Below are 23,867 nucleotides of genomic sequence, written 5' to 3' on the forward strand. Positions count from 1 at the left end.
TTTGGGGCCCAAAAGAAAACAAGACTGGGTCTTATTTTCAGGGAAACACGGCATGCATTTAGTTTGTAACCAATGGAGATCTTTTACTATTATTATATTACAAAATATTTATAGATCTTCCAGGATGAAGGCAAAGCATAAATGTTTCAAATAAATAATCAAATTAATATCGTTAGTGACATTATAGTCTCAGAATAAAAGCAGGTTTTAATCTGAATAGCTTTTTTAGTTAGACTCAGAAGGTGTGGAACTTTCCTTCTTTTTTACAGGTCTTGAGCAACGCTTACATTCTCTAAAGTTTTGCATTATATAGCATATCCCAAATATTAGACAATGTTAGAAATCGTGCATCCCTTGATGCAGGGAATAGATTCCTTTTCAGTCTTATTGTAGCTTGTCATCATTCTCTTCCCTATTCAAAGTATGATTCTCCTTTTCCCCTCATATCTGATGTTTCCCCTTATCATTTATTTTGTTACCCCTTCACCGTCAGATGTATGAAATATGATTGGACCATCTTCAGCCAAAACAATGACTTAAAAAAAAATAAAAGGTAGTGTTTTCACTTAGGCTTTTTAGCACAAAAGACAAAAATTAAGTAGAAAAAAAGTTCAAGTATCAGTTGTAGGTTTCAATTAAAAAAAAAGACAAGTGCAAGGAAGGGCAACTAAAAATTATTGGTGGCAAATGAACTCCAACATGAAATACTCTTGAATTTATGACCCTGTCATAATATACTTGAATTTATAGGAGATTATTTAATTAACTGTTCCTTTGCAACTTTTTCTTGACTTTACAGGTTGAAATGCATATTTTGTAATACAGCACAAAAAGTAAAATATTTAGAAACAATATGCAAAAAAACATTTGGCTAAAAATATATGATTGTTAAATACATATGACTATAACTTAATTTTGTTCAAAATCAAAATACATTTATTGAATTCACTAATGTATATGCAATTCCCCATAAAAGACAAGGCAGCCGCATTAACCACAAATTAATAGGATTATTTTGAAAATGGTCCATTAAGTTAAATTTTATTCAATACATTCCCTACCTGAAGGACAGGCACTTTTTGCGGTGTGTTCTGTGGTGATTGGTGAAGCTGTGCCCAAGGCTGATGGTGAGAATGTGGTGGTGGTGGTGAAGACTGATGATGAATTCCCGCATGAGGCTGCATGGGAGGACATGTTGGCATTTGCTGTTGAAAAGATGACTGACTGGGATGCTGCTGACCAGATATTAATCGTTCTTGTATTGCTTGTGGATCAGCAAGGCTAACACCTGGACAACCATTTGGTCTCATGTGACCACCCATTTCCCGTGGTGCTGAAGACATACCCATGAATGGACGATTCTGTTGTATATTCCGAGGGCCCATACCCCTCTGTCCAATTCCCATGGCACTAGATGACTGGTGAGATGGCTGAGGATGTGGTATATTTGGATAACTGCCAACTTCCATTGGTATTCCAGCACTACCAGGTCTGACCTGTGGTGGAGGAGTACCTGCTGGGTTACTCATTGCTTTCATAGGTGACATGGGAGGTGGAGAAGCATAAGTTCCCTGAGGCTGTGATGGGTGCATAGCTTGAGTGTTCATTTGGTTAAGTGAGCCACTAGGGTGAAGGGGCTGCTGGTGTATTAGTCCTTGACTACTGTTAGATGGAAACCCTACGGCATTTGGGTACCTTGGTACAGACTGATTCATTGGAGTGTTATTTGTAAGGCCTAAATTTTGATTCATCCCTGTATTGTTTACTAATCCCTGATTTATGTTGCTGTAAGGATAACGAGAATACTGCCCTGAGCTGTTTATAGTAGGTGAAGGTACTGTCTGGCCCCGAGAACTAAAATTAAGTGTTTGTGGCCTAACGGCACCCTGTTGAGGAGGGTTGGAAGAGAATCTGGGACTGTGGGCTACTGATTCTCCATGGAGAGCTGTGGGGGGATGATGATGAAACTGTTGCACTGAGTGTCGTAAAGAAGGCCCAATGCTTGGATTCTGTTGGGGCACATGAGACATGTGGCCAGGTCCTGAGGTGGTAATAAAAGGATTTCCCTGATTTAGACCTTCCTGGCTTTGAGAAAACTGATTTATCCTCTGTTGCTGGGGTTGACCGTGCTGCTGTATTGAAAAGTCACCACGAGCCATGTAATTTCCCAACTGCTGCATATGCTGAGGATGTCCCTGTCCCTGTGGTCCCGATGGTGTTGAAGGTGGCTGGGCAGGTGGTGGTTGCTGCTGCTGGTATGGTGCCCGTATCTGGTCTGGCACATGTACTGCCCTTGGCCCCCACATAGAGCTGCCATCTACAAAGGGTTGTCCATGTCTTTCATTTTGCATACCAGGATAGACTCCCATCTGACTACCAGTGCCTCCACCATGAGGAACTGGAGGATTGTGATATTGTGAATGAGGAGATGCTATGCCATTGCCAGGCGCACTGCTCATCATTCTGTTGGGCTGATCCATTAAATGCATTTTCTGTTGCTCATACTGATTATAGTGATCGAAGTGGGTCAACTTTGCTTGATTTTGACTGGTTGTAGGATGATGAAGGGATGACTGTAGTGAGGGAAATCCTTGATCAATAGGCATTTGTTGCCCCATAGAGTTTACTGAATTTTCAGGATATCCGCAATCACCTAGGCTTTCCAGTCCTTCACTGAAAATATTCCCATCTTCTCCAAAAAGACTCATCATTCCTGGATCTGCCATCTTTGTTGCAGCATGCAGTGCCTTATAACTAGAATACTAGTTTGTGTTTCACCTCACCAAGATGTTTGTCTTCAGAGCCTTAGTCATCAACCAAATGCCTTAATGTCATTCCATATTTCCTTAATTTTGTGGATCATGGAGTGTTAGGCAGCTTGTTACCAATCCTAAAAAATAAAAATACAAAAATAGGTTGGAAATAAAAAGCCAAGTCATAATTATAGATATCAAAGCTTTATATTTATGTCACATGGAAGCTTTTAATACTTTTATTTACCCAGGTAAGAAAATTTATTATATAAAAAATTCAAAAGGCAGGAAACAGTAATCTTACGTTAATCCACTACCTATACTTTCTTATCTTCCATTCCTGGACAGAACAAAAGAATACAACAGACAGCTGAAGCAGCTGCACAGCAGGCAGTATAATACATGAATATAAGCAAACAGCCCATCTGCTGAACAAAATCCTGAAAATGCTCTAGTTACTAACAACATGTCCTTAACCATATATTCCCGAGCTATGTAATCTGCTAAAAGAGAAAGCCTAAATAAATGTTATAATAAACTAAAACCTGATCTGGCAAGTGCTTATGGTTAGGTTCCCCAATATATTTTTCCCTCAATTTATTGGTCATTTGACTAACATGTAAATCCAATCTGATAAATATCTAAATTGCAAACAAATACTGGCTTGAGTAATATAGTACTAAAGTTTAATACTACTAGTTTAGTACTTTCAAGTATTCCCATGCATAATCCTACCAATTAAAGATAAATCAAAATTATTATTTCCATATTATAGATAAAGAGAATTGAGGTTGAGAAACTGCACCTCGTCTCTGATCATCTATCAAAGTTCACATCAGAGGATTCAACGTTTTGTTTGTTCAACATTTTCAGCAAAGGAACCATTTAAACTATAAATCTTCTGATTTGCAACTCCACCTCTATATAACTAGGAAAATTTTACCTACCTGATCAAATAATTCATTTGATTAAAAGAAAACTATTGGCATAGGAAGACCAAAAGAAACAAAAACTTATAGTTTGAAAATAAAGGAGACAAGAAATATATTATAGGATGCTAGTCCTTTTCCTTTTCCAAAAGTCTAAATCTACTATGTTTGTAGCTGCTCCAAAGAAAGTCAGAAGTAACTTCTTTATATATCTTTCTTTTTCTCTTTTTTATTTTGTTACTATTCACTTTTCTTTTATTTTAATATGCTTTCTACTTTTCCTTTCCATAGTTTTTTAATCTTACGTAAACATTTCTTTTAATAAAAATTATATTTAAACAAAGGATTATCAGAATTGAATCATCAGGCACAGGCTTGAGAGCAGTTCCAAACTTAAGCCCTATACTGCTATAAAAGCACAACAGGGAAAGGCCTGAAAATATTTATATTTTCTTCCCATTAAATTAAAAGTATTGCTTTGCTCAGAATTCAGCTAATAAACACTGCTACATTTTATTGCACATCACAATGTAGAATGGAATGGAATGGAATGGAATGGAATGGAATGGAATGGAATGGAATAGAATAGAATAGAATAGAATTTTTTTTAAATTGGCCAAGTGTGATTGGACACACAAGGAATTTGTCTTGGTGCACATGATCATTTTGATAATGCGACCACAGGACACTGCAAGTAGTCATGAATGCAAGTCAACTGTCAAGTGTCCTAATTGCAATTACATGATTGCGGGGGTGTGTGTGACATAATGGTCATAAATAAGATACAGGTTGTTAGTCACTTTTTCTACATTTGTAGTAACTTTTAACCATCATTAAACTGTCATAAGAGGACTGAGGAATGTATGCATATGTAGGTTCTATCGTTCATATCCCCTATCTTTCCTACTATTTTCTTTTGCATTTCTGTAACTTATAGTATTAATTTATCTATCTATATAAAAGCGAAAACCACTCACACATTAATCATGAAATCTCCAGAACCATAAAGCCTACAAACTTGAAATATTCCACGTATGTTCCTCTTGGCTTCTAGATGTTCACTAAGAAAGGATTTTTCGAAATGACCATCAGAGCATTAGTATTTTCTATGTTATTATAATATACTCTGATGCTGATTAGTTAGATGTTCTACTCCCCACTCCCAACTTGAAAATAACTCTGGGGAGAATGGGATAGCATAGGACAGGCTTCTGTGGGGCAAGCCTCATGGAGAGAAGGGGCTAGAAAGCCTGAGGGAGAGAAGGGGATAGAATAGAAGACGTTTCTGAGTGGCAAGGCTGAGGGACAGAAGGGGAGAGGCTTCTATGGGGCAAGCCTGGAGGAGAGAAGGGGAGAGAAGAGTATATATGGGGCCAGCCTGAGGGAGAGAAGGGGGATAGGAGAAGAGAGGACAGGAGAGGCTTCTGTGGGGCCAGCCAGAGGCAGAGAAGGGAATAGAGAGGAAAGGCTTCTGTAGGGCTAGCCTGAGGGAGAGAAGGGGAGAGGAGAGGCTGATCGTAACTACTCATTAATTTTCAAACTCAGTGTCAATTTATCAAGCCCGATCATATAGTTTTGTAGCGGAGCACAGGTATTCAGCTAGTACATAAATAAATAAAACTTTGGATAAGTAGGATCCCACACAGTAGAAGAGTAATAGGAAAAGGAAGTAAAAATTGGTGGGGCTTCAACAGAAAATATTAAAAGCATAAGTGCAAACAAGTCAGAGATTCACAATTCAAGAGAAGAAGTAGATTCAGTTCTTGAAGGACTTCAGGGATTCTTGAACTGAATCACTGAAGTTATGCTTGTTTCATCCACTGGACTTTGTGCATGCTTATCACAATGGACTCCATCTACTATAGTGGGGGTTCCAGAACCTGCTTCCTATATTGTGCAGTTGGCAGATGGGCAGGTTTAAAGTGACATGTGGAACAACTGTGCAGGCAGTCTGCCAACCTGATCCTGTTACTTCAAGCAGTCCTGTGTCATCTGCACCACTAGTTCCAAAGAAGGAAGTATAGAGGAAATACTCAACAATGAATTATCAACACAGTCATTCCCTGTGGCTATGCTGAGAGTGATTGACACCCCCCCCAAAAAAAGCCTGAAGTTTTCCAAATGGATGATGATCATTCAAAGGGGTTTGAGATTGGGCTGCTGTATATTACAAGACAAATTAAGATTATGTTGCCACAAGAAGAGTTGTTGGAAATTACAGGCTGGAAGAAATTAAGACTGTGCTTTAACAGGATTACTACTATTAAACTCGGGTAGGGTTGCTGTTATTGCTTTTGGTATAACCTGCTGCAGATACAGTTATTTTTTGTGTTATTATCAATATGTTTGTTCAAGAAGTTTAGAGTTTCATGATATGTTGCAGGATGATAATTCAATAAAAACAAAAGCTCAAAATGAGCCAAGAGTAGCAAAGAATTCTAAGAACAAAAAAGAAAAAGAAAGAATACCAACTTCTCTATAGTAATGACAAAATGCTAATAAGTAAAAAAGAAAAGGGATGAGTACTTTTTTTTTGGTTCAATTTTCAACTATAATAAGAAAAGTGAAAACAGAATCAAGGGGCAGGACCAATGCTTGAGACTGATATAAACATGGTCAGGAAACACAACTTCAAATGTTTTAAACTCCACGATCACATGAATGTATTAGGATGTTGGATAAGTGGATGTAATATTACAAATCCTACAGAAGTGATAAATGATTTGAAATAGATGATGATTCTAATTTTTAAAAACTATACAGTACCTGCTTGGATGCTGCTGTCTAGAGCAGAAAACAGTCTGTTAAATATCTTGAAAATAATGGGCTAATTATCAGAATTGAATTTATCGAAGATAAATCTTGCTAGACTAATGTTAGTCAAATAATTAATCACTTAGTTAATTAGGTGACTAGTATGTCTGATTAGGTTCCAGAAGGAATTTAGGGTTATTCCAGAGGGTCTGCTGTATGGTTTAAACAAGATTGGTAGTCACTAGGATAAGGGAGCGGACAGGGCTTTGGATTGGATTATGCAGGGTTTTTAAAACTCCCTCTGGTTTAGAGAGATTACATGGATTAAAGCCACTATTAGGGCTTACTTTGTGCTAAATGCCTCCTAACAATTTTATGGTTCTATAGCTATACATTACAGTATTTAAACTCTAAAATGTTTCTAAAACTAAAATATTACATATATTACCTAACACCAGGTGAATCTTTAATGCCTTTAAAATCTGCCACTAAAATGCTAGTTATAAGACACTGGTAAAAATAAACTGTTTGGGACTAACATCTGACTGCTCTGTCAATCATTTTTAAGCTATATCTTCTCTTCACTATTCCCTGAGAATAAGAAATTGAATGGTAGTGGAAACATGTGGAAACCATGGAACACATATATCATAGGTATGTATGAATTTTGTGATCTGATATAGCAATATTCAAATTTGAAATATGATGGTAACAAGATTAAATTTCAAGCTGATTTGGGATTCAGTAAAATATTTACTTTCTAGTCTATCAAAATGCCTTCAAGTATTTCATTTTTTGGCAGAATAGGATAGAAATAGAAACTGGGTTTTTCCATCGCAAATTTGTGAAATATTCGCCATGTATCTCTAAGACACCCGAGATGGGAGGAGAGGGACTTTCCAAATTATGAGGCAAAGACCCTAGAGAGAAACTGTGATCCAGTGCAGGAAATTCTTTATTTTAAAAATAAAAATGTGTACAGTTCACATTTATATCCAAAACATCAAGGAGAAAACCACTCTTGACCATTTTGTTTCCCGAACAGACAGGCTTGCTTGCATGACATTGTTTACATGAGGCTGAGGTGCATAATGAGATTTGGCTCATTATGCACCTCAGATGTCAGCATCAATGTCATTCACATATGGAAAGAAACTTTAATGATGACCAAGAAATTGGAAAACTAAATCACTGAACCTCCTTCAAATCTCTCTGAAGTGTTTTGCAGCATGTGATTTGATCCTTTACATTGATTTTAAGATTTAATTCAAAGGACTGATATGATCTAATTTCCTTCAAATCAAATCATCCTTTCAAAACTTTAGCATTCTAGTATTCAGAAATTCATTCTAGGTAGATAAAATGATTTATTTTGATAATAAATTCCAGAATTTCAGTTAGTAAGTTTTAAAATATCAAAATAAATAAAATGGTTTTCATGAAAGGAATGTCAATTTAAATAAATTATTTAGTCCAAACACAATTTAAGAAAACAAAATTTCAACAAGAACAGATCACATTTAACTGATTATCAACACGTATGGCCTCTTTTGGAAAGTTATTACGTACCTCTGTTAAAATCATGGCAATTACCCAGGGCAACATTTTGAAAAAATGATCTTTCATTTTCTGTTTATGTGCAGCTAGATATATTTGGAACCTATTAGGATACAGATAAAGTTCTAACTCAGAGTCTCATGAACATTTAACATTATGAAAAAAAATGTTTTAAACATAAGCGGTGTAATGTTTTATTGGAAATGAGGCAGAATCTGGAATAGCTGTTTTAAATCAATTACTTCATAATGATTATTTTGATTTTCAACTACTGCAATTAGAAATTTTCTTTGTCCAATACACAAATCAGTAGCAATATAAATAACTTTTAATTTCTCAATTAGGATTAAACTAGATGTGTCAGCAGCCTCAAGAGTATGAAAAGCTATCATTTTTAGTAGAGTCTATGTCTGAAAACAATAAAATTGTATCAGAAATTGGAAAACATTAATGTCAAAATTATTGACACTTACGATTTATAGAATAACAAGTTGGCATACCAAATAAATGAAGCTCAATACATCCAAATTAATCTTTCAGAAAATATGGACTAGATTATAAATTTTGTTTGTGGTGGCGTAAGAAATCTGAAGGTCCATAAACTCATGATTTAAATCATATATGCTACTGGTTTCTTTTTGTAACATGTAAGAAATCTATGGGTAAATGTTGTCCAAGCTAATGGCATCTTGAATTATAAGCCAAAATTATGGAATATTACGCTTTCTTAGAAATATTGGTTATACAGGGAATGTAGAAGACACAATCAATTATATTAACAGAAAAGTATTATTCTCCAAATATCTAACACTAGATGCAAGAAATGTATAATACAATCTATATTATATTTAGATTAGGTATTATATATAATCTATATTATATATTATAAATATAATATAATTACAGATTTGTTTAATAATTTCTTTTTTAATTATTTTTTTATTAATTACATTTCTTAGTGCTTAAATATCGTGCTGCCTTGCTATTCAACTTGCTTAACAATAAATATTACGTTCTTAATCTCCACCTCTTTTTTCCAACCACTGATAAAATAGATTCCATGTTTGATAATATTCCTTATCTTCTTTCTGTTTCCTTTTTAATGTCAGTCTATCCAAATACTCTAGTATTTTCTTAATTATTTCTTCATGTTGTGGTATTTCTTCATTTTTTCATTTTCCATTTAATAATTTCTGAATATAGTATTTTTTCTACCAATCAAAGAATGTCCTAACATGCTTCCTTTTGACATAGATTTTATAAGTCAATATTATCCATATTTAATGAATAATTTAATTCATGATTATAAATGATTAAATAAATATGAATTTAGGTCATTTATTTCAATTTAGCATGTTCATTTTTTTGATTTTTTTCTATGCATCTCTCTTATTTTATTTAATTTTTATTTTCTTTGTCCAATACACAAATCAGTAGCAATATAAATAACTTTTAATTTCTCAATTAGGATTAAACTAGATGTGTCAGCAGCCTCAAGAGTATGAAAAGCTATCATTTTTAGTAGAGTCTATGTCTGAAAACAATAAAATTGTATCAGAAATTGGAAAACATTAATGTCAAAATTATTGACACTTACGATTTATAGAATAACAAGTTGGCATACCAAATAAATGAAGCTCAATACATCCAAATTAATCTTTCAGAAAATATGGACTAGATTATAAATTTTGTTTGTGGTGGCGTAAGAAATCTGAAGGTCCATAAACTCATGATTTAAATCATATATGCTACTGGTTTCTTTTTGTAACATGTAAGAAATCTATGGGTAAATGTTGTCCAAGCTAATGGCATCTTGAATTATAAGCCAAAATTATGGAATATTACGCTTTCTTAGAAATATTGGTTATACAGGGAATGTAGAAGACACAATCAATTATATTAACAGAAAAGTATTATTCTCCAAATATCTAACACTAGATGCAAGAAATGTATAATACAATCTATATTATATTTAGATTAGGTATTATATATAATCTATATTATATATTATAAATATAATATAATTACAGATTTGTTTAATAATTTCTTTTTTAATTATTTTTTTATTAATTACATTTCTTAGTGCTTAAATATCGTGCTGCCTTGCTATTCAACTTGCTTAACAATAAATATTACGTTCTTAATCTCCACCTCTTTTTTCCAACCACTGATAAAATAGATTCCATGTTTGATAATATTCCTTATCTTCTTTCTGTTTCCTTTTTAATGTCAGTCTATCCAAATACTCTAGTATTTTCTTAATTATTTCTTCATGTTGTGGTATTTCTTCATTTTTTCATTTTCCATTTAATAATTTCTGAATATAGTATTTTTTCTACCAATCAAAGAATGTCCTAACATGCTTCCTTTTGACATAGATTTTATAAGTCAATATTATCCATATTTAATGAATAATTTAATTCATGATTATAAATGATTAAATAAATATGAATTTAGGTCATTTATTTCAATTTAGCATGTTCATTTTTTTGATTTTTTTCTATGCATCTCTCTTATTTTATTTAATTTTTATTTTCTTTTTGTTTTGATATTACAACTTCATTAAAATATTGGATATATGTATATTATTTTTTCTTTGTTTTTGTAGCTACTTATAACAGGGACACTTTAATTGCTGAACAACCCTCTTACATATGTAATAACATTTTTTTGTTTCTGTTCAAAATCTGTTCAAAATAATATATTACGCAATTCTCAGTTCAAGTAACTGAGAAATTTTTTGATGCAAACAATTTTTATATCCCTAAGTATTGTACAATATTTGCAGAATTTAAACAAAAAAGCCAAAACAAGAATTACCGTAGTTTTAATTTAAATATACCTATTAATTTAATGGATAAAGCTGGGATCTTTGCCCAGGCCTTTGATAAGGGAGAGTAAAAACCCTTTAACTGTTCCTATCTGGTTTATCATTCTCACTATTTTTTCTTTTTGTGAGTTATTATTGTACTTCTCTTATTTTCATTGTGAGTGAAAGTCATTGGGTGTCAGACAGAATACAAGATAGAAAGATAGACAGACAGACCTGGAGCCTGAATTGCTGTCTTATGCAAAAGAACAAGCAGGCTATAACTCTTGAAAACTAATTAACTCAAATAATTTTATTTGTGTTCTAAGGGACAGATGCCTTTAATTCAGATCTATCTTCAGATAATTACATGGATCTAGCCATGCAGTTATATTGACAACTGTAATGGTATGTGAGAATGACCTTTGTGGGGGGGGGAGAGAGATGCTACCTGGGGAACAATCAGGTAAGAGAGGACATAGACCACAGATGCATAATAGGCATATAAAGAGATTCTCCAAATTCTCAGGCTGAAAAAAGATAGTGGGAGATTTGTACTATGAGGCTTGCAAGAGTCTCTTGATGTAATCTTACAATAAAGTAGAATTAGATAATCTGTCTGGTCTACAATATAGAACCTCATTATTGTATTGCAATCTTTCAACTGTTCTTTTCAACTTCATACACAGAGCATTTCTAGGAATTCTTACATCTAAACTCTAAGTAAGTTATGTGTAGATAAGGCAGGGCCAGGTGCTGCCACCTGCTGAGATATAAAAAAAAATAGATACCCTGTTTCCTCCGAAATAAGACATCCCCTGACAATAAGCCAAATCAGGCTTTTGAGCGCATGGCAATAAGGCCTAGCGCTTATTTCAGGGTTCAAAAAAATATAAGACAGGGTTTTATTTTTGGGAAAACATGATAGATAGAGAGACAGACAGACAGACAGACAGACAGACAGACAGACATTCAATGTTATGCTATCAGGAGGAGGAGACAGGGGAAAAGGCAGTATTTTTCTTCTGGTATTGTAGTACTGCTAAACCTTTATCTACAAATTAGTCTGCTAATTCTTTCTCTACAGGTAGTCTTTAATTTACAATCACTATTGAGCCTGGAATTTGGGCTTAAGTTAACAAAAGTCATTAAGTGTTGGTTGTTAAGTGAATCACGTGGCCCTTAAGAGAATCCATTTTATCCAGTGGATGTTGGATAATGGCAAAAAACATCACAATGTTATTATGTGATTGTGGATTGCTACAAACATAAATGCCAAGCAACCAAAATGCAATCAAATGATCATGGTGGACATGCAGCAATTTAACTGTACAATTTCTTACATTGAATACTACCTGTGTATCATCAATTAAAACTTTTGAAGACTATTACTTAAGTCAAGAATTAGCAACACAAATTGTGTCTGGAACACAAAGCACCTCCTGTTATAGATTTACTTCCAGAAAGTCACCAACCATTCCTGAAATGACCAAATCATCATCTTCTAGAAGAAAAAGCAACTGTTCCAAAATGTGCCTTTGTACACAATCACCAGGGAGCAATCACAGTACTTTCTGATAACTAGTGGTCTTGTCTATAAGCAGGGAAAGCTTGCTGCAATATTTATACTAGTACTAGCAATAATTAACCTAATGACATACAATACTGTTTGAATTACACATCCCATGATTATTTCTATTTTTCACAAGCATGAAAGCATGATCCAACACTTTTAGTCATCCCCTTATTGTATTCTAGGCAACCAAGGCTTCTGATGGATCATGCAACAGACCAAAAGGAACAACCCTGTTGTGACTCCGGCCCCTAAGCCTGTCCTCATGGAGGAGGATGACTTAGATAGTGAGGGAGATGAGCCGACAAGGCCTCCCCCTCAGGTCCCTCCTTCCTGGCAACGCCTCAAGTGCCAGTGGAAGGCCAGGAAGAAGGCGTGTCAGAGCCCCCACAGACAGAGGACGAGGAGGATCAATCCTGGATTGACCCTAGGCAACATCGGAAAGAGAGGCATGTGCAGCAGAGAAAGAGGTGTGGCAGGCCCAGAGAATGCTGAGTCACTGAGCCACATCCCACAGGGGATAAAAGCGGGTGGGGTTGCCATCTGGCCCTTGTGACGGACAAAAGCTACCAAATGCGAACTGCAGATCGGTCGTTTGGGAGTTAAAGGCCTGGACTGTGTAAAGGCTCTTTTTTCTGTGAGCTCTTGGCAACGGATCTTGGACACGTGGGCTTCTGTCTCCATAAGAGATAAAGGACTCAGAACTTGGCAGGCCATTGCATTGTAGCTGCCAAGTCTTGCTTTCACTAGAGAAAATCAGGTCTGTTGCAAATATAAAGGACTGGAGGACGCGCTTCTCTGCGTCTTCTCTGTGAAGTGGAAAGGGGGACACAACAAACCCCCAGCCTCCTCTGATACTTATGCAGGTCCATCAATCACCAGTGCATGGATCACTCTAATAGGTTTAGACACAAGAATACAGACACAAGAGAATCCCATGGAGACCATGGCAAGGTAGACACCAACAGCTTCCCCAATTTCAGATCACATAGCCAGAATGTGATGCCTGTCCTGTCTCAGGCTCTGAATGAACTAGGATAGGCTCATGGCCATCATGGTGGCCATAAACTCCGAAATCATCTTAAATTTGAGAAGGCATAGTGAAGTCCCCTAAAACAATAAGTTTGGGTAATTCTATTGCCAACCCCAAAATGGTGGGGGAGAGAGGGTGGTACAATGTCAACAGTCTCAACTGATCCCTATAACCCAACTTAATGACCTGCAATGCAGTGTCCCTGAAAAAGTAAAGAATTCTGGATAACAAAGGCCTCACTCATGCCCCGCCACAGACTTTCAGCTAATACCACACCCCAAACCCCCTCTACATATTTCCAAAATCGCTATCACTTTACCAGACCCAGCCAGATTTTGGTAATACACATTAGGTAGCCCTGTCATAAAAGAGCCCTTATTGCAGACTGATCTGGCACTGAATAACAGCAGCTGGAGGCCAGATATTAATATTAAAAACTTCAGAATTATAAAAAGCAGAAAAGTAAAAATAAAAATAAGAGTTCCTATGTAAACAAATTAAGAAAAGACTCCTATGTATCATCTTTGCAGACTCCTAATAATATATTAATAACTTGCATAGTTTTTAGGAAGTAAATAAAGATCTTAAACTCATTAAAATCATTAAAAAAAACGGGAACTATTCTTTCCCATCTAACTCACCATTTCATAAGCATCATAGTATGTAGTAAGCAATTTTTACTTTTTTTATTTATTTTTTTTATATAATTTTTTTTATTTCCATTTTCCAACATCATATTTATGTACGGTCTGTTATCCATCATTAATCATTAATTTTTATTTATTGCTGATTCGGGCCTGCCCGACTGCCACTTCCTTTCTTCACCACCTCCCTCTACCCTCTACTACTTTCCCCTTCACTTTACTACTTCCTCTCCTCCTTCTCCACTCCTCCCTTCTTCCACCCTTTTTAACCTTCTTATTCCCCTCCTCCTTCTCAACTCTTTCCTACCTACTTTCTTCCCTCCTTCTACTCCTCTCTCCCTTTCTTTCTGAAATGGCAGTCGGGCAGCCCCAATATCATTTCAAATTTTAATTTCATATCTTCAACCATTACTGTACATTAATAACCAATCCATGTATTATTCCCACCCCCTTTCTTAACATTTTAGGAGGAATTTCCTTCATCATTTTTATATCTTGTCCCAATATTTGAAATTTATTTTTATAAAAGGCTTGCAAGATTTCATACCTAACCTTTCTAGTTGTAAAATAAATAACCACATTCCTCGGTAATCTATTTTGTCTTGACCACCAAGAATTAACACGATAAATTCTTTCAATATTAATCTCAAAGTCTTCTGGCTCCACACCCTTTATCTGAGCAAAAGCTTGCGTAAAAATCTCTTTTAAATTTTCCTTCCTACTTTCCCTCAACCCCCTCACCCTTATAGCATATTCCATTAATCTATATTGTAATATTACTTTTTCTTCATCTGCCCTATCTACCTTTGCCTGTATATCTTCCATCCTATTATCTAAGTTCCAATTGTTTTGATTCTTTTGAATTTCCTCTATTTTCCTTTGCAACTCTAAATTAGCTTTATTAATTTCTTCCAAACAATCCTCCATCTGAATACAAGACCTTAATATTTGCGAAATTGCATCCTTTACCATTTTCATTTCCCTCTTCTGCTCTTCTACCACTTCCTTAAAATCCAACATCTCTTTCTCTATTTCATCAAATTTTTGTTTTATTTCTGAAAAACGAGTCTCCAGAAACTCCTGTAAAAAATTTCTTAATTCTTCTTTAATTTCTTCTTTTAATTTTCATATCTGAACTGAAGAAATTTCAAAGTTTTTAGTGGCTTTTGGTACTATTTGCTTAAAAGCCATTTTTTAAAAATATATAACCTACCGAGTAACAGAGGACAAAAAGGGTTTAAAAAGGAAAGATTCAAAAAACTTTTCTTCTAAATCACTATAATCCCAAAGAAGAAGAAAAAATATAAATCATAAAATTCTCATTTCTTCCATTTAGTCAGTATCTTCTTGTATATCTCCTAGTTCCACACTAGCTGTTAAGCATTTCCTTGACTTTTATTTCCAATACACAAATCGCCATTTGCTTGCATTCCACAAAACGCCAATTGCATTCTTCTCTCCTATCTTCGCAACAAATGTATCCTCTATTAGGGGCTTGCAGTCTTCTTACAAACAAATGCTAGAACCCCAGTTTCTGCTCTGTCCGCGTTACAATCCATCACAAATCAATTTCTGCCGCTGAGATTGGATGCTACGTTTTTTCCTGCCAAAAGGCAGATGCCCTCCAAGTCTGGAGCTTTTTTCAGGCTTTGGAAGGAGCACTCCCCTCAAGCCTCCAGAAACTTTTCTGGGGCTTCTCTGGATGGCTCAACTTCAGGCTGAATGCTCATCTCTCCCTCTTTGCCCGAGGGGGAAATTTACAAGCTGCCAGACAGCTGATTGACGCTGTCCTGGCAGCTCTACAGACTACGGGGTTAGCAGTCTAAAAAAGACTGCCATCAACGAAGCGGAGCCAAACCGGAAGCTCCGGAAGCAATTTTTGAAGGATCGAAAGTACTGTACTCAATTTCTTTACTTCCTATTCTTGTCACTGACACGAATTTTTAAGGTTTGCTTCCCAGGGAACGTTATTTGATGTGGGTTCTGCCCCCCAACCCCTTATCTACATATATAAAAGCGAAAACCACTCATGCATTAATCATGAAATCTCCAGAACCGTGAAGCCTACAAACTTGAAATTTGCCATGTATGTCCCTCGTGGCTTCTAGGTGCTCACAAAGAAAGGATTTTTAAAAATGACCATGACAGCATTAGTATTTCCTATATTATTATAACATGCTCTGATGCTAATTAGTTCTACTCCCCCCTCCCAACTTGAAAATAACTCTGGGGAGAATGGGATAGCATAGGACAGAGGCTTCTGTGAGGCAAGCCTCATGGAGAGAAGGGGCTAGAAAGCCTGAGAGAGAGAAAGGGATAGGATAGGAGACGTTTCTGTGGGGCAAGGCTGAGGGAGAGAAGTAGAGAGGAGAGGCCAGATCGTAACTACTCATTATTTTCAAACTCTAAGTGTCAATTTATCAAGCCTGATCACATAGTTTTGTAGCAGAGCACGGATTTTCAGCTAGTACTTTTATATGCACTCCATGTATGTTTCATGCTTGTGGAAGAGTCAGGCTGCTTCAATGCTTCTATGAAACCTCATGTCTTTCATTTCTGGATGAATGAGGGAAATACATTTACTGCTTTTATCTATGGTGGACTTTGCCATCTAGTTCAGATACTTCTTGTGATAAGTAGATAAGCTCATCTTTAATTTAGAGATGACTGTATAGAAGGAAACAGCATTTTAATGTTATGGTTTCAAGCAATTTGAGGAATTATAGGAAAGAAACCACATGTGTAATTCTGCCTAACTGAAAACAAAATAGGAGTTACCCAGATAATGCAAGACAGATGTTCTATGGTCAATGAAGTTTGTATTAGAAAGCAGCCTGCCCATTCTTTGCACTAGCTGAAGTTTTGGAACATTCTCAAAGGATATTTCTTACAATAATAGGATAGATAACAGCATAAAGGCCCTGTAGGCATTTTATCTCGTTCCATCTGGGTAGGAACTGCCCACAAATCCCACTTCATACTCTATAGCAGTTTATTTGTATCTCACCAACAGAGAAGAAAAAAACATACTTGCAGACTGAAGGTATGATTCTTATACCATCTTGTCTAGAACAGACTTGGGCATTTTAGGGCCCATGGAACACATCTAGCCTTTTGTCCCTGTCTGGCCCATGGCAGCAACAATGGGGAGCAAAGTGGCAATGGTGGAGAACAATGTCAGGACAGTGGCAGGGGGGCGGGGTAGAGGTGGGAAAGCAGCAGGGGCGGGACAGTGGCAGCCCTCCACAACAATCCTCATTTCTCATATGGCTTCTTGGGAAAAACTAATTGCCCACTCCTGGTCTAGAAACTTTATTTGGACTCCCGGATTTAGATTAATATTAGAATTTAGATGGAATTGTGAGTTATTTGATAGAATTAAAATAAGGTGAATTTAATTAAAGGAAAATGGAAATAATGTTGCAGGATGAACCATCTGCCACAGTTTATCTGGGAATGATGTTTACTCCTAAAAGTGGGTAAATTTTTATTTTGTTTGTATATGTGTTGGCCAAATACCACAATTAACACTTTAGAAGGATTGATAGGGTCTACAAACTATGCAGACCACATCAAATGTACAGAAAGAATTGTGGGCTTTGTTTATAAAGGTAGCATACTAGGCCGAAGGCTTCCATTCGCTGTCACAATTCTCTTCTGTGGGAAAGGAGGGGAGGAGGGTGGTAGTGCAAGGGAGAATTAGACATAACAACATTTTTTTCCTGCCGGTCAAGGTCAGGCTGGGTTCGCATCAGGAGGTATGGCTGGAGTGATGCTTCGCATGGGATGGTTGAGGATTGGAGCATGTGACCGGCAGAGGGGTCATGAGGGTGGAGATTTTGGGATTTGTATTACTGAGGGATGAGCCGGAATCCCAAGTTTCGGTTTTCATCCAACTGTGCAAGTTTACCTATGCTAGTAAAAGAACTTTGAAAGATGTTGGTTTCAAGTCTTTTCTGCAGGAGGGGTTTTCTGGAACGTTGACATTTCGGTCTATAAGACACACTTCCCCCCCAAAAAAGTGGGTGGAAATGTCTATGCATCTTATAGAACAAATGTTGCTGAAGTCCCGCCCACCCTTCGGCCTCTGCCTCTCAGCAATTTGCCTCCTTGCAGCAAACAGCAAGCAGCCTGATCAGCTTCAGCACAGCCTGATTTAGCACAAACAGCTGATTGGCAGTTGCCTCCTGGAATACCGCCAATCAGCTGTTCCAGGCTGCAGGGATCGCCGCTGCCCATCGTCGCCTCTCCGTGCCCATTTTAGACTGTGAATCCCATTTTCAGCCTCCATGCATCTTGTTTTCGGCCCATTCCAGGCGGCGGGGATAGGTGGCGGCAGCAATCCTCACTGCTTGGAACAGGCCAAAAACAGGATGCACGGAGGCTGAAAATGGAGCACATGGAGACTGAAAATGGGGCAAGTAAGTGGTGGCAGCGATGGGCGGCAACAGCAGCAATCACTGCAACCTGGAACAGCTAATTGGTAGTATTCTGGGAGGCCAATCCAACCACCAATCAGCTGCTCCTGCTAAATCAGGCTGTGCTGAAGCTGACCAGGCTGTTTGCTGTTTGTTGCGAGGAGGCAAATTGCTGGGAGGCAGAGGCAGAATTTTTTACTTGTTTCCCTCCCCAAAAGCTAGGTGCGTCTTATAGTCCACAAATATGGTAATTTTTGTTATATTTTCAATTTCAAAATGGCAGAAAACTGATGTTTTAATAAATCCTATTTAGAAAAACTTTTACCTAATCAATCATATTTTAAGCCTTTAAACTATGTAACAGGACCTGTGGTTACCCATTTCTCCTGAAAAATACGAGATTAACAGTTTGATGTTATACCTTGCCACACTGCTTGTTTATAATTATGGCAGCAGCTGAAGTTTAAAAGTACATTTTACCTTTTCAGTCACTGTAATTATTCTAATGTTTTGCCGTGGTTGTTCATACTCTAAACTGAAGTTTAGATTATAGTCTGTATATAGGATGATTTTAAAAGGAAACTTACAGATAAACTTATATGGCTACTGAATGCAGTAAAATATTCAATTCATTATTATCTTATTCTACTTTCTTTTTACTTATTTAAATTAGAAAAAAATTCAAATACAAGCTATATTCTGAGTGGACCAATCCAGAGCTCTATTATTGGCTGCAGAGGTCTTCAGGAAAGCCTTGCAGTTCTCAGAATTTCCTGAAGGCCTCTGGCAGGAAAAGGAGACCGGGGACAACGCACGCAAGTGAGATGAGTCAGTGGATGACACCACCACCACCCCGAAAATAAGACTTAGTGCCTTTTTTGGTGGCAAAAAAATATATAAAACAGGGTCTTATTTTTGGGAAAACACAGTATCCAAAACAAACAAGCTAGCTTACTGCATTATTTTCATTAATTAAGTCATCTGATGACTACCTACTTGTACAACATTTAAAAACTACCTGAAAACCAGCTTCTTTGATTTTATAGAGGATTCCGTCTTGTCCTCGGCATGCAACAGAAAAGTCCCAGCTTAAACAAGCTATTCTTGTACACAATTAATATTCTTTCTTTCAAATTTGGCATTGCTGAAAATAATTTATCTATTCTTTCTGTAATAACACCACATATGTGATTGGGAGGAAAATATAACCATCATGAATTGGAGCACAAAGACAAAATGAGTGTCACAGGACACAAAAAGGTAAAGGTTACAACAGTGAGCTGGAGATTTTGTACTAAGCAGTGGCTGTTAATGCAAGGATGCTTAATCTATTTTCTGGCATATAAAACCAAATATTTAAACTCTTGCTTAATGTTGCTTGTTTTAATTGTTATAAAAGTAACATAAAATGTTACTTAACCCATATATAATCTGCTATGTAACACACACTAAGACCCCTAAATATTAGAAATGTAACAATTTAACTAAATTATCTTGTAAAGTTCTTCATAATGAGTAATGTAGCTTGTTGATAATTGTACATACAAGAATAGCTCTAATATTTGTTAAACAGATATAGTTATAAAACATCCCTATATAGGTATAAGCACCTACCTGTGGTTCTCTGAAAATAAAAACAGGTCTTATTTTCTTTTGGGCACCAAAATAAGCACCAGATCTTATTTTCAAGGCTGTCTTTTTTTCCCCTCATATATGTGAGACCCACTTCTGCTTGCTCGCGGTGGGGCAAGAGGCCACACAGCATGACTGTGCCACCAGTCGGGGAGGTGGAGCTGCCCTATGCGTTCTCCACTGGCTTACCTCAGGGCCTCTGCAGCCAGGCCATCCATGCCCCAACACTTGCCTCACCTCACGGCCACAGCACCAACACATCACTAACCCTCATGCTCCGTTGCAGCCATGAGCAAGCAGAAAAAGTGGGCCGGCACATGGGCTCCTGCTGCATATGGCTGTTGGTGATGCCAACACGAGGCAATTGTCAGGGCATCGATTGCCTGGGCTGCAGAGGCCCTAAAATAAGCCGTTGTGGGGTGCATGGAGCAGCTCCACCACCACCCCGTCTTGTGGTTGCAGCACCGCAAGGAGACTGAATGAGCAGGCGGCTGGCTGTACAGGGTCTTAAGACGGGTTTATTTTTGGGGTAGAGTTTATATAAGGCGCACACATTAAAACATGCTGTATCTTATTTTCTGGATAGATCTTATTTTTGGGGAAACAGTATATATAAGATTGCAAGCTTAGTTATGTTATAGTGATCTTGCCTGTATTTTACTTCACTTTATATCTTCCCAAACTTAATACTGATTTCTTGTACAGCTGCTTCCCAGAAAATCTAATTCAATTGTACAAAATAATATTCCTACATATTTGTATATCAGTGGAAGGTTGCTTAAATTTTCATATTGTTCATATTGAAATAATTACAATTCTGCTTTTAAAGAAGACATCTATGTTCAGGTTTGTCTACACAGAAAATTTTGAAGTACTCCAACTACCAAGACAAATTCCTTGTGTGTACAATCACACTTGGCCAATAAAAAATTCTATTCTATTCTATTCTATTCTGTTCTGTTCTGTTCTGTTCTGTTCTGTTCTGTTCTGTTCTACCATAAAGCCTATAATGTGAATCAATAGGCAACATATTATATTTAACTTGCGATGATGACACGCTATAAAGAAAAGAAAGGAACTGAGTGAAATTAAAGATATTTCCTGCCATGTAAATCTTAATGTATTTTGAAACTCACAGTCCTGTAAGAAAAGTTTACTTACTTTATTTTCCTATATTTTATAAACATTGTTTAACACAGAAGAAGCTATTATAAAAAAGAAACCATTATGACTTCCTGTGGCTACACTGGTTGTTGAGGACGGTCTTTTTAGACTGCCAGCCCTGGATCGCGTAGAGCCGCTAAGACAGCAAAAATCAGCTGTCTAGCGGCTTGGAAACCTTTCCCTCGGGTGAAGAGGGAAACGTGAGCGATCGGGTGGAGGTAGAGCCCCTCCAACAGCACCAGGAATGATCCTGGAGGCTTGAAGGGGAGAGCTCCCTTGGGAACCCGAAGAGCTCCGGATCCAGGACGTCTCTGTCTTTTTTGACAGAGCAAAACGCCGCAACCACATCTGCGATCAATATTGAGTTTAAATGGATTTTTGATTTAACCAGACAGAGTAATGTCAGGAGGCAATGTAGATGTAAGTACTAGACCTCAACCCCATTTGTGGATTCCATTTGAGAAGAAAGGAAATGGCGTCTGAGTATAATGGGTATGAAAGTGAAAGTCAAAGAGGTGTTTATTAACACTGTTACAGTTAAAACTTTGCTTAAATTTGCTGGATTTTACGTTTATATGAAGAAACTATAATGAAAGCTGGAAGGATTATACAATTGACTTATTTAACTTAAATACTGTGCTTATGAAAAGACTTTGACTTTGTTTCAAATTATAAAATTAAAGTAAGATGGCTTCTGTATAAATACAGCCTGCTGTTTTCAAGGAAGTTGGAGTGCCGTTAGTTCAACTACATAAATTACAAGAAGAGCTGAAGAAATTTCTGAAGGCTCAAATTTCTGTTCGGGATAAAAAAATTAAGGAAATTGAGGAAAAAATATTGAAAATTAAAGACTTGGTTGCAGCTGAGGATGAAGAGATAAGAGAAGTAGTGGTGGTAGCATTTAAGACTTTGGTTGAATACACAAAACAATTGGATGAAAAAGTGGAAGAGATGGATCAAATTAATTCAAACTTAAAAAGCAAAATAGAGGAGCTTCAGACCAAGGTGGAAAATATAAAGCAGTTGGATGATAGAGTTGAAGAAATTAATCAAGTTAACTTGGACTTAAAAAATAAAATAGAGGTGCTCCAGATCAAGGCGGAGAGAGCAGAAGAAGAGCGGGTGTTATTGCAATACAGAGTTATGGAATTTGCATTGAGAGTAAGAGGTTTGAAAGAAAATAAACAAGAGGACTTAAAAAGATTTTTGCAGAGGCTTTTTCACAGCTGATTGGACAGGAACCAGTGGACTTGGAAATCCAAATTGAAAAAATTTACCGTGTTAATTGCAAAGCAATTTTTGCAAAGTTTGCAAAGGGTTGCAAAGCAGAGACATTTGCCAAGAGATGTAGTAATTTATTTTACATCTAGGAAGATCAGGAATGAAATTTCACAAGTTTCTTATAGAAATAAAATTCAAATATTGGGACAAAAGGTATTGGTATCGAAAGAAATTCCTCCTAAAACGTTAAGAAATAGAAAAGAATATGCTTTTTTGGTGGATCAGCTTAGAAATCTCCAGATACAGTATAGATGGAATGTACCAGCTGGATTAACAGTAAACTATAAAGGAGGGAAATATTGTCTTAATATAGTTTTTAAAGCAAGAGATTTTTATACTAAAGTATTGAAGGTTGGAAGTTTGCAATTGATAGAAGTTAAGACGAAAGGAGAGGTGGGAATGCTTAAAAAAGGGAAAAGGAAGCAAAGCAAATACAATCTAAAATTGGGGCTGTAAATTTGGGAGAAGAAACACAGAAAGCCGTAGGGAAGGATCAAAGTATGGTTGTAACTATTAAACGTAAAGAGCAAGGAGTAAAGAAGTAATATTTTCAAATGAAAAGACTTTCCTTTCATGGGATAGGGTAAATTATAAGCGATATTTCTGAATATAAAAAGTTGAAAGAAGTTATGGATTTTATGATAAATGGGGTGTAAATTGTTTAGAAATTTATGGTATGGGAAATATGGGGAAGAATATGAAGTAAATGTTAAATTTATATAAGGAAAGATTATGTTTATTATTATGTATGATGGATATATAAATATGATGGATTATAAGGTATACGGAGGAATAATTTTTGATATTACAATATTAGAAGATGGGATACTGTTTATTACAGAAGATTGGACTTTAAACTTAATGGACTTAGATGAGAAGGTAGAATTATCAGCATATTTGAAAGATTATTTTTGGAAGATATATATAATGGAGATTGAAATAACAAAATACTAAATAGCTTTTAAATGAATAGAAGGTAATTGTATTAGTATTTTCTTTTTTCTTCTTTTTTTATGGAAAAGGGGAGTTGAGGTTCAAAAACAGGGATGGGATTTTTTTGTTAATTAGCATATTTTAGTTTATGATTGTTAGATACGATACCCTGTATTTGCTCTGGGAAGTCGGGGGGGGAGGGGGGAAGGAGGGAGGCTAAGGGTTGGGGTTGGGGGGGAGGGGGGATGTATGGGGGAAAAATCTTGTAAAACTTTTTCAATAAAAAAAAAGAAACCATTATGTGGCAAATGATAAAACATGGGAAATGATGTCATTATGCTAATGCCACAGTTTATATATTTGTGTCAGATATATTTTGATCACTAG

General features: G+C 36.4%; 1 protein-coding gene across 7 annotated transcripts in view; it reads right to left on the reverse strand.

The window, feature by feature from the left end:
* CHD7 (chromodomain helicase DNA binding protein 7) overlaps positions 1–23,867 on the reverse strand; it is a 210,996-nt gene that overhangs the window by 139,468 nt on the left and 47,661 nt on the right. For all 7 annotated transcript variants that reach the window (XM_058176202.1, XM_058176198.1, XM_058176200.1 and 4 more), the window contains one exon: positions 1,062–2,890. In XM_058176202.1, coding sequence (XP_058032185.1) covers positions 1,062–2,726 — 1,665 coding nt within the window. In that variant the 5' untranslated portion in view covers positions 2,727–2,890. The remainder of the gene's footprint in view (positions 1–1,061; positions 2,891–23,867) is intronic.

This window comes from Ahaetulla prasina, chromosome 3, assembly GCF_028640845.1.
Source record: "Ahaetulla prasina isolate Xishuangbanna chromosome 3, ASM2864084v1, whole genome shotgun sequence".
Taxonomy (NCBI): Eukaryota; Metazoa; Chordata; class Lepidosauria; order Squamata; family Colubridae; genus Ahaetulla; species Ahaetulla prasina.